This window comes from Clavelina lepadiformis, chromosome 3 (genome assembly GCF_947623445.1).
Source record: "Clavelina lepadiformis chromosome 3, kaClaLepa1.1, whole genome shotgun sequence".
In the NCBI taxonomy this organism is placed as follows: domain Eukaryota; kingdom Metazoa; phylum Chordata; class Ascidiacea; order Aplousobranchia; family Clavelinidae; genus Clavelina; species Clavelina lepadiformis.
Window position 1 is genome coordinate 19,829,248 of NC_135242.1, and position 12,155 is coordinate 19,841,402.

General features: G+C 35.7%; 1 protein-coding gene across 1 annotated transcript; it reads right to left on the reverse strand.

The window, feature by feature from the left end:
- Positions 1–1,990: 1,990 nt before the first annotated feature.
- Positions 1,991–3,434, reverse strand: LOC143449676 (fatty acid-binding protein 2, liver-like). The gene is made up of 4 exons (XM_076949970.1): positions 3,335–3,434; positions 2,978–3,150; positions 2,533–2,634; positions 1,991–2,285 (listed from the first exon to the last, which is right to left on the reverse strand). Exons 1-4 carry the CDS (start codon positions 3,399–3,401, stop codon positions 2,235–2,237), a joined length of 393 nt encoding a protein of 130 aa, XP_076806085.1. The 5' UTR covers positions 3,402–3,434; the 3' UTR covers positions 1,991–2,234.
- Positions 3,435–12,155: the final 8,721 nt, after the last annotated feature.

Here is a 12,155-nt window from a genome sequence, read left to right on the forward strand (position 1 = left end):
TTTCTTTTGCATCATATTGTTATTGATTTGGTTAAAAGAAAAATGTTCTGCTGTTGGTTCTGTGTTGTGTCTCTGTTTTTTTGTTTTGTAGTGTTGTTTTAATTAATTGAGTTTCAGTAATTTTCTATCTGTTTTAATTGCTTTTCTTTGCAATAGAATCTGGGGCAGATGACTGTTAGGTCTTTTCTCTGCCCCACACCAATCAATTATGTTATTATTATGTTAAAATCCTTTTGTTTTTTAAATGGTGAAATAAACTCTCTATCTCTCTTAGTACACCTGATGAAGCAAGCTTATGCTCGCGAAAGCTTGTGTAGAGAAAGTAAAAATAAAAGTTAACCCTAGAGCGCCATCCTATAGTGCTATATTCTGCTTTTTTATTTAACTATATACAAGTTTATACCGTATAGCACTTCTTCCCAGAATTATCCATTAGCCTAATAAACTGGGGCTTTACTTATAGTGACATAGTGGTGGCCTTAGGTTTGGGGGGGAGGGCGAGGTATGGCGCGACTTAAGCTTTGTGGGCCTCAAAAGTCAAAATTACAGAAGAAGCAGCAATCTATCCTAGGGGGATCTGGGACATGTTCCCCAGGTAAATTTGGAATTTACATGGCAGCATGCTGGCTTGAAGAGCATGGCCGTTTTCAGCAAGATCTTGGGTGCGATAAACAATCAAAAACGACAAGAGCGGTGTGCAAAAGTGCTCTGATGGAATGGAGGTGCGCAATTACACGGCACAGTACTGCAAAACAACAAGAACACCTGTTCTAATGATTACGACTTTGCCCCTCTGTTCCTAAATTAATAATCTGAGGCGGCATGCCGTCACCAATAGCAGGGTGCGCTACCGATCAGCAACATGTTACGATGGCAACCATTGCAGGGTGCTACTCAAAAACAGCAGGCTGCAATTGATGACGTCACCATGAAATTTTAGTTACTCTCTTAATTTTTATATCATCACTTAAAAACATACTTAATTGTTTGATGAAACTTTAAGTCGTAAAGTGATGATAAGTGTTTACATTGTAACGCAGATAATGTAGGTATTCTTCTCGCAATGAAACTTTGTTTTAATGCTTTGAGAAGGAGTTTTATCCATTTTCAAATGTCATTACCAAACCTTAGCATAAACCAGACGTGGGCAAACTGCGGCTCGCGAGCCGCATGCGGCTCTCCGGCATGTTTTTTGTGGCTCTTCTAGTCGAATCGTAAAATTTCAAAAAAATTGTAAAGGCTACCAAGAGTACCGTTTATGAACGTTTCTCTCTTTTTCTTTTCCTTATTTAGGCCAGCATTGATGACAAGTTGTTAATTATCCAAATTTAATGATATTTTTCGATTGAGGAATGCAGATATGGAACAATTAAACGACATAAACTATTTATGACGTCATAATTTCTTATGACTTGGCTCGTCAGTAAAAATTTAACAACCAAAGTGGCTCTCGTGTTCAAAAAGGTTGCCCACCCCTGGCATAAACTGTAGGCTACGGACTTATAATCTGACAAGGAAAGTTTAGAATGAGAAACCATAGTCTATACATATTCTAGACTACAGATAATATGTATAAACTATGGGGAAACAGAGCTAGGTGAATCTTTTGTAGAAGCAACATCAGTTAAACTTCAAGCATGTATTAAGGAAAGCGCAAATGTATCGGTATCATAAAAGTAAAGATATAGGCTACAAATTGTAGCCTACAATGTAGGGAAAATTAAACGAAAACTTTTGTTCTGCTGCGTTAGGAGATGTATCCAGGTTTGCAATTTGGTACGGGAAAAAGGTGTTCAGTGTGAAGGATAGCCAGTATTACTTTTCAGTGTGGGAATTACCCTAACAAATAACGTGTAAAAACTTCCAGGTCGTAGTCACATTGCATGTTTAGTTTCAAACTTTTTGTTACTTTTCTTGCCACAAAACAGATTTACTTCTTTTCACGTAGCTTATGATAGTGGTTCTTAACCCCAAATTTGCAGGTGCTTCAAATGGCCGAGCAATTGTATTATTTAATCACGTTCAATGCACAATAACAACAAGCTAAGAACAGGATTTCTTTGTTTTATCTTTAATGTAAGGGTATTCTAAATACAACCGCACAAGCAGTCACTTTTACACCAATGCAGAACATGACATACCTTATACATAAATGCGAAACACGACTAAAATCTGTTTAAAACAGACAATATTATATAGTTAATAGTGATCATTTGGTCTACACCGCGGAAAACTTATTTCCTGGAAAAAGTACGTTTAAAAGTGATGTCTCCGACAGATAATATCTGCGAAAGAAAAAAGAAGAGTTTATTGAATTACTTGCGTGACCTACAAACTTTTTCATTAAATATTATTAGAGTTTATGCTTACAGTTACACAACAATTTTGTAGCATTCACTCACAGTTAACTTGCATGTTATTTATTTGCAAATAAACTAACACCTACTAAAATTTTTAAAACCGTGGTGGTCAGTATAAAACGTTGTTATCGTTACACTAAAAATTTAACTTCTGCTAATGAAGCTTTCTCACGTCATAAAGGATATCTCCGTTAAGCTCCCTGCAAGCTTTTATTTTAGCTCCGCCGACGTCATATTCGCCTTGCATTGATCCATTCTCCATGACTACAACAGTCTGGAAATGTTTGTCGTTTTCATTATCAATTATTAAAGCACTTTAACGTACGTGATATTCTACACTGTGATAAATATTGCGGAAAGTCTTGGGAAAATGAATATCAGCATACGACAAAACCAGAGTCATAAATGTATTATATAATCGTTCCAAATTTGATATAAACTTTTGGCAACTACTCCTTAATATCTATATTTATCAACATGAAAGACTTTAATTTGTCTAGATTCGCTAATAAAAGCCATTAGTGAAATGTAGGCTATGTTTTACCTATTCTAAAAGACCAAATAGGCCTAGAAAATCTATTGATATGGCCAAAATTCCAAGAATGAATATTTTATACCTGCATTTGTTTTCTTCCAGGGCCAGTAATTGTGGCTGGCAGCCCTATTTCGAATTTGTCTGTCCACGACTGCGGCCCAGTTATTGTCTCCACGCTGAATTTATTACCGTTTTGTTGGATTACCAAACTAACTGGGGCGTTTTTACCAGCGGCAATATACTGTTCCGGAACACCTATAAACAAAAGCTTTTATCATTGTATCACAAGCTACAACCTCATTGTTTTAACTTGTTATATTTAAGCCATACATTAAGTTAGGAATATAAGCTTAGTTTGAATTATATGTCAGCCTCCTTAGTCTATAACCACAAATTTGTTCTTCAAGCCTACAACTAAGTACAAAAGTTTCATCAGTACCCATGAGCTTCATAAATTCTTCGTAACCTTCCTGCCCGATCAACGTCCATGTTCCAGCAAAACTCATGTTCACGTAAAGAAAATGCTCAGTGGCCTATATCTAAAAATTAAGAAGGCTTTTACAACCTCTACTCTTGAAATTTAAATTGTTAAGCAATGGTTACGAAAAGCAAAACTTTGGTTTTCGAATGCAAAACTTTGGTTCTCGAATGCAAAACAAACGACCAAGACGCTTACTAAAGCTCTGCTTACTAAAACGTCTTGCAGTTGCGTTGCTAGAATTAAATATGGACTTCCTTCACGAGACCCTATAGCCTGGCAAAAGTTCATCCCGTACAAGCAAAAAGCAATACGCCAAGAAGTTGTCAAGCACATTATCTTACTTCCCGAAATATCTCAAATTCAGTGCGCACTTCCTCAATTAGTTGCCTTGACCTATCGTTGGGAAAGAGATTTGTATTTATTTCTAATTTCCTTCATTTAATACTTTTACATTTAGCCAGATTACGTATTTAATACATATTTATTAAACTTGTTTCAGTGTGTATTAAGTTATTGGATTATTGCATCCTAATCGAATATCTTAATACGCAGATAGATTACATGTTTGTCGATCTTGAAAAGTAATTGTTGATTATACAAGGTAATTTATATAATAATATAATTTTTTGCTAATTCATTATATCTGTACTGACAGCTGTCAGTTTTATACCAAATACGTTTAGCCAGGCACTCAATTTCATTCAATTACAACAGTTACTTGCTACCCGACCACTAGCCTATACTTACGTTTTATTTTTGAGTTCTCGATAGGCTACTGGTCAGTGGGCACGCAAGACAGTATGTTATCAGAAAATTCGTACTAATACTAATTTGTACTATACTAATAATAATAATACTAATTTTGCAGGATTGATTAATTAAAACTATCCACAATTTTACCTATGTCGACTATTACACAATTGTTGAGTCATTTTTATATGCATAAACTTGTTTAAATGCTAACACGACAACCTTACTCTATTTATAAATGAATCCAAGGAACACATCTCAATGGGTTAAACAACAGGTGGCCGAATATTTAGCTGGTATTGTTTTGCAAAATGCTGAAGAGTTTCAAAAAATTCTCCGAAATTAATACTGTATAAAAACATTTCTTCTATAATTAAGGCAAATAACTTTGCATTTGTTTCTTTGGCTTGCCTAAACCGCCTCTTGACAACAATGCTTTGTTAGGGCCCATGCATATTGTTATGTACTGCATTTTGTAAGGTTATGTTAACCTAACTATCACCTACAGTAGGCTAATGGCGCTGTCGACGAAGCACGAACATACAGTCCACACTTGAAATTCTTCAAAACGACAAATACTTTCATTTCTTTATCCGAGCGTGAGCGTATAGTTGGTGACGTCCTACAATAATTCAACTGAAAATAACGACGAAGAAAACGGCAAATTATGAGCGCGAGAAAAACCTTCACCTCAAGATCGATAGCAATCAAATTTTAAAGTATCGGTGAGCGTCTGCATACCTAAACAGCAGCTGATATTGGACATAAAGCATCAAAAACCAGTTAAGTTTCAATTTTATTGCGCGGTTTCAGTTAAAACCGTTGAAAAATCCCTGGCGCAAGCACGTTTTTGAAAAATTGTCTGAATCACCGTTAATCTTTGCTCGTCGAATCTGTTAAAGCGAAACGAACGACGACGACAAGAGAACGACAGACAGCTTGAGCTAATAAACAATGCTTTTAATTCAATCTGCGACGTGCTTACCCTAATTGATTGCAGCTTAGGATCGTGTAACAAATCTGTCTTCAGTATGACGGACCAATCCAGCAACTGTTCAACAAGACGTGTTGTTGACTAATGTGCAGTCCCACAGCGTACAAACCGCAAATCTGAAAACGCTCTTAAAAATTACAGAAATAACTACACCTCGTTCCAGATGGGGAAATGAAAGAATGTGAGTGACCGTTTACCACAATACCTTTATGCTTGAGTGACTTTTGGATGGTGCAATAACTACTAGAATGTCATGACCCTACTGTTAAGTAAACTGTATTGGAATGACCGGGAACGTACGGCGCTATATATCGAAAGTATGTTATACTTAAGCTTAGGCCTATAGCCTTAGCCTTTGTGGTATCACTTCTAATGTTTTCCTGTCTGCCCTATGTCAATATTGGACCTCCGAAACACCGTCACAATCCGACAGCCAAGGGCGCGACTTGATCTCGAAAGAAAACTCACTTTTTCCTTGCTTACTTGCTCCGACGATAGACAGTAATTGCTATCTGAGCATGTGATGTGCGTGCCACGCCCAATTAGTGCGCAAAATCTCAGATTAATAGATGAAGACAAAATACATGTGTTCAATTTTAAGTTTTATTCACATTTTATGTATTTATTCAAATTTTATTTTATTGTACTGCATATTATTTTAGAAATACCCTACTGCTGTATTTTGTTGTTATAATTGATAAATAATTCGTTATAGTAAAGTGCAGAATCCTTTTGGAAGATTTTACTTGATCAAAATTATAGGCCTACAGGCTACAGTTGCACGGACAATTTCATTCTGATGAATCTCATATTGCACTGAAGATAAGCGCAAAGTGGTTTTAAAATAAACTGCCCATATCTTTGAAGGAAATAGATATACTTAATAAACGGAATGGTCTTTTGGATTACCTCAGTGGGGCAAACTTGCTTGTCATCACGTAATTTGTTGCCTTGTTTGCGTTACCAGATACCAGTAGGCTTATATGAAAATTAAATATGGGATGTGGAAATATTTGGGAAATCGATAGAACCGGAGCTTTTGACTTTAACTTCTGTGTGTAGCTGAACCGAGCCCGATCTGATTACGTCATATTCAAAGACCAAGAAATTTAAATTTGCAAAATGCTTTTGCCGTTACGCGGTAATCTATCTCCTCGGTATGTATGTCGGCTGCATTTAAATGGATGTATGAAATGAAAGCATTTGTCAGACACAAATTGTAAGATCGATCTTTAAGGAACAGCATAAACAAATACAGTATATCACATATACTCGCGCAAATAAATCGTATACGTTCTTAAAACAAAGCAACCGAAAGATTGAGTACTTGAGTGTGGAACGCGCGACACTTTGCGCACCACTCCAATGAATTCCATCACGACTTCAGCTATGTAGTGTACAAACAACTGCCGGTTGCCAATCATGCTTACGTAATTAATTCTCAGTAAACTTTTCCCTATGTTTTGATGACTTTAAGAGCCTCGAATGGACCCCTTATACCAGGCATAAGCCCTTTACAGATATCGTTTTATAAGGCTACAATTTTTCACAAAAATGGATTGGAATTAGGCCTACGAGAAATGCAGAAACGTTTGCTGATAACAATAAGTATTTTTCTGTAGCATTCTGTCTTTTAAGGAGCTACTTCGAGCACTCTAGGCTGAATATTGATTTAGTTCAGTGATTATTCCATCGAAAATTTGAAATTTATACTTTTGTCTGTCAGGTGGTGCTATAGACTTTGTATTGAATTTGCGAAAATTTAAACGTACAAAATGTCATAATAGAAAGATGCAAGTCATGATTAAATCAGTTGCCCTCGGGGAAATTTCTCTATTGTGACGTAAAAAGATTGTCTGGGCTTAAAGTACGATATGACTTGAAATAAACAGAATTTTCAAAAAAAAAGACGTACAAAAAGTTTATGATAAAAACGCCCATAATCCTAATTCCATAAACCAATATTTTAACATACAAATAAAATGGCTGCTTATATAAATTTGAAATTATCTTGTAGGTTTGAGTTTTTGTAGCAGACTGAGAATTTACATTATTTTTTCCCGACCAACGGGCCACGGCACAACAACTTAACACAACTTAAGGTTTTCCTGTGTGCCAGGTCAGGAAGCTATTGAAGAGAGGTAAAGTTTGTGAAAAATAGAAATTTGGAAACTTTACTTGGTTGCAGAGTCGTGGCCAAGTCATCAAACTCGAGTCGCAAGTCTTGTCATTTACCTTTAAAGACTCAAGTCGAGTCTTTCTGCAGAAGTGACTCGAATCATTTTGATAATAAGACTCGAATCCAGAGTCGATTAATATTTGAAACCTTTAATATTCCAGGGCTCTGGAAGTCATTGTATTGTTGTCCCGTCTTCCACAATAGAAACATTGGGCAACAAATTTTTTGTTTTGTTTTGTTTATCTTGATTTTTTGATGTTTCTTTATGTTTTTTTTCTGCGCTGGGTTGGAAAATGACTTTAGTTTTTTCGTAATGTTTTCACGTAATTTTGTTTTCACGTAATTACTAGGGCAACCAGTTTTTTGACCTAAAAATGCTAAATCTTGACCTTAAAATTTGCAAATTTTGACCTCATTTTGACCTAAAAAGTTTAAATTTTGACCTTATTTTGACCTAAAACGTTTAAATTTTGACCTCATTTTGAAAAACGCTATACTGATAGTCTCTACACTGTCTACAGCAACTTTCTAATCTAAAGCTGCATTTAAAAATGACAAAATGCTTTTCTAGTGTTGACTTTTTTTTCGTTTCTGCGTATTAAGATTGACAACTTGCAGTTTCAAATGCAATGCCGTCACATCGTGACGTCACCAAACGCGCTGAAAAGCCTTCCCTCTCTTTGTGTCTTTGGTTCTAAGTAAAATTTGCGGGACTGGAATTGTTTGCGGTGCAAGAAAAGAGAAAAACGGAAGAATAATATTACAAAATGGTTACAAAATTACAAGTTTAATAGATTTTGACCTAAAAAAAAGACCTAACGAAACAATTTGACCGTATTTTGACCTAACGTAACATTTTGACTTTATCTGACCTAATAACTTCTATACCACATGTCGTACAAAGCTGAAATTTGTTTTGTGCTTGTTTCATAGCATTCTGAGCAGGTAAAAAAAAATTGACCATATTGACTTTTGGTTGCCCTAGTAATTACTAATGTTTTGAAATAATGAAATTTTTCCTGCAATGCAATATGCATTAGATTAACTGCAATAATGGTTATTGGTGTAAAAGCAAGATGCCACGTTAGTTTATTTTAAACTAACTCTAAAAGATTAGCACAATAACACATGTAGCACACGTTCAATAGTACGGAAAACAGCAAAATATGCTAAATAGAGGTTTGAACAGCATTTTGGTTATCATCCCGAATCAAGGTTCGCTTTTTTTTGATAACGAAATGACATATCAGTTACAAAAAGCAGTTACACCAGACTTAAGATGATACATAAAAACGCAAGAAAACACAACTCGTACACAGTAAAATGAATGAATACCGAATAAAATGAACGTTTAGCACAGACGACCAAAAACGCACATTTGATAGACTCTTTTGTTTATATGTGGTGCTGTCCTCTCGAACCAAATTCCAGATGTAACCTTCTATCATGGCTTCATCCCACCTCCTTTGGTATCGTTTTTCCATTACTTGAATATCTTGATGGAAACGTTCTTCATGCTCCACGCTCGTATCTTTCAAGTTATCACGAAAAATACCATGTTGGAATGTAAAAAATGTAATTTTTGGGACATACGACAACCAAGGTTTTTATAAGTTTATATCAAATTTGACACCACCTATGTGTAGCCTTCCATTCTATGGTTGCCAAGAAAACCTTCTACTGTCATTCGAAATGTTTGCCAAGTGCGTTTTTCGATCTGAATCAGACATCGATTCCTCCTGTTGTTTTGATGCCAAAATTTTTCTTATTTGGGGTCCAACAAATATCTCACCCTTAACCTTGGCTTCAGAGAGATTTGGAAACATGGAACAAACATATTGAAATGCACTACTTTCAGCTACCAACGCTTTCACAGACTGCTTTGCAAGCCCTAATTTGATATGTAAAGGCGGCAGCAGAATTTTACTTCTCTGAACGACAGGTGCGTTTTCAATATTGTGTGAACCCGGGGTAAGTTCTTCATGCGGTGGCCGGTCTTTTCTAAGATAATGCAGTTCATCTGCCCTGCAGTCCTACAAGCATAGGAAGCAAGAATGCTTAGTATAGCCTCTTTGCAAACCCAACAAAAACGCTATCATTTTGAGGTCTCCACATACATCCCAATTGTGATCTTTTTATTGAATCAACTTCAGTAAATTTTTTACACTTTCATAGTTTTTTTTCATTTGAACAGAATGTGCTAATGGTATTGATGGAGAGGTATTGCCGTTGTGAAGGAGAACAGCTTTTAAGCTCCGCCTTGAACTATCAATAAACAAACGTCAGCCGGAAACAAAGTAATCAATCCCAATCTCTTGAAACAGGACACGTATGTTAACACAATAGCAAATATGTTCAGATACAGAAAAAAAATTGCGAAGGTCACGTGTCTCTTCCTCGATGTGCAAACCTTGCAGGTAGGATCCAGAAAATTCCATTCTTTGAGGCGAGAAGTAAGAAGCTTTGCTTTTGCTTTTGTAAGACCTAAATCTATAACTAAATCATCTATTTCATTTTGCTTCGGAAAATGTGGAGTATTGCTGTTCATTTCATCATCTTCAAAGTTAACATCATCTACTTCAGATGATATGAATGATAGAGCATAATTTGATTTTTCTTACCTCAGTGGTGGACTAGGAATAGGTAGAACTGCAATATGACTGACAGGCGCAATCGATAAAGGAATATTGGGACCAAAAATCTTTTTTCTGTCTTTTAGTTTTCTATACTTTGAAATATCCACCGTGCAGAAATACCAATCGTTGTGGTGATTATTAGGCGCCCGCCAGATACGGAGTATGGGAAAGACATGCTTTTGCGACTACCTCGCAACCATTCTTCTAATGTGGATCTCCACTTCCAAAGATAATAAAATTATTGTCTAGCATGCGAAATGCCTCTATTAGTACTGTAAAGTTTTCAGATGAAAAGTTCACCTAAAAACACACCATGACTTTTCATTTGAGGACAACAAGGTTTTTGCAAAATATAAACCTATGTATACTCTCACCAGTGTGCTATCTTCAACTAAACGAAATCGCGCCAAAATTGTTATAAAGGTTTCCTGTTTTTTTTTTCTGCAATTACTTCAAATATTTAAAAAAAAACTTGCAGACAAGTCCACAAAAAATATTTTTAAAGAAAAGGCACTGAGGTGCAATATTTTTGTGGTACTTATGTGTACCATTGGTCCTCAAGGATCAGGGAAACATCCAACATCGTCACAGTAAAATAAAATTTGTTTTCAATTGGTGAAAACATATTTTTGCAAATAGCTTAAAAATCATTGACATTAGACAAAAATAACACCGAATTCAGCATCAGCGACCTCAAAGACATATAAAAATACTAAAAAATTTGGATAAGCAAAAATATGTTGTCTATCAACCAAGCAGGGGATTGTCTCTGCATAGCGCTACAAGCTACACAACGAAAAAACATAGTCAGCGTAAAAACTAGTACAGTATTTGTATTTCGACATTATTATGCAAGTGCTTAGAAGAACTGTGAAAAGTCCCCATTCATTTGTTGCAGCTTCCGCGTTTTCTCTTCAAAACAGGGAATTGGGAAGGAAGTTAAAGTAACCAACAATAGCTTATGTGCAAGCTAAACATATTTAAACAATGACTTGTTAAAGTATTGCATCATGATAGATCATATCGGGTTATGTTACCTCACTACCGCGAACAACTATTCAACGATTATTTTCCAAAATTAAAATAGTAATTTTGTAGTTTTAAATTTATCAAATCTTTCAATTCAAAATTTTTGTAGCAATAAAATTCTTTTTAAAAATTGTCAAAAAATATTAGAATCAGTATGAGCAGTAGGTTTAAGCCTTAAACTTTTTGAAATGTTTACACTGATACTGTTCTCAGAAACATATTATGGCCCACACCTAAAATAAATAATTGTTTTTCGACGTTGCGCAACAAAGTAAGCAAACAAACGACCTCCCGGCAACCCAACGGTGATGATCACCAACAAAATGGACCATAACGCCATGTTCACGTAAATAGCTCGGCAATGGATGTCATTGTTGTAGGGAAAGCATCACGAGAAAATGTTTGGAGCGGAACCTTGATCACGACACAATTAACTTGCTGACGCTGGAGTCACGGGTATAAATAACTGAGTTAATATCGGAAGCGTAAGGGCTAGAGGAAGTGCGAAAATGCTACTTTGCAATTTTGTTTTGTTTTGCAACAACTGCATAGAAAATGCAGTATTGTAATACCTACCGTTTCCAAGGTACTTAACTAACTTTTACGTTTCGATCACTGGCAGGTGAAAAATGTTCTTGTGAGGCATGTCCGCTGTGGGCTTGCAGAATAGAAAAGTTACCTTACCCTGTGGATACAGGGTGTATAGCAGTAACCGGGCCAAGCAATTAAGCTTAGTCGGCGCATTTAGACTGTTCAAAGTTCGAAATGTGGAGCGCAATAAAATATCTGACCCCTGACGGCAAGCAAAAGTACTGGGTGTGTTGCAATGATTCATCGGTAGCCTTTTCGTGACATTCAAACTTTTTGACTTGTGTGTGGTTTTACGAAATAGACTACAGGCCTACTATGCTAATATAGCTTGATAAGCCCTTTAGCAAAATCAACAGTTGAACAATGGGATAGGTTAAGTTTTGTTAATTAGCTTTGATTTTGTTTAACTCATGTAAGAACAATTTTCAACAATGACGGGTTATTGCATCATCTAAAATATAATATATAATAATAATATTATTATTGTATAAATTAAATAATAATATTAATAATTTATTTTGTTGAAGGTAATGCCACATTATAAAGGTGAAAGTGAGTAGCGACATTATAAATGGATTGTATGAACTCTTCTTGTTGGAT

Bases quoted from the DNA above. Each gene is read 5' to 3' on its own strand.
- LOC143449676 (XM_076949970.1), bottom strand. From the start codon at position 3,401: ATGAGTTTTGCTGGAACATGGACGTTGATCGGGCAGGAAGGTTACGAA. The intron at 2,635-2,977 runs GTATAAAATATT...AAACATTTCCAG, and splicing joins CTGGAAGAAAACAAATGCAG to ACTGTTGTAGTCATGGAGAA. The intron at 2,286-2,532 runs GTGAGAAAGCTT...TTTCTTTCGCAG, and splicing joins ACGGAGATATCCTTTATGAC to ATATTATCTGTCGGAGACAT.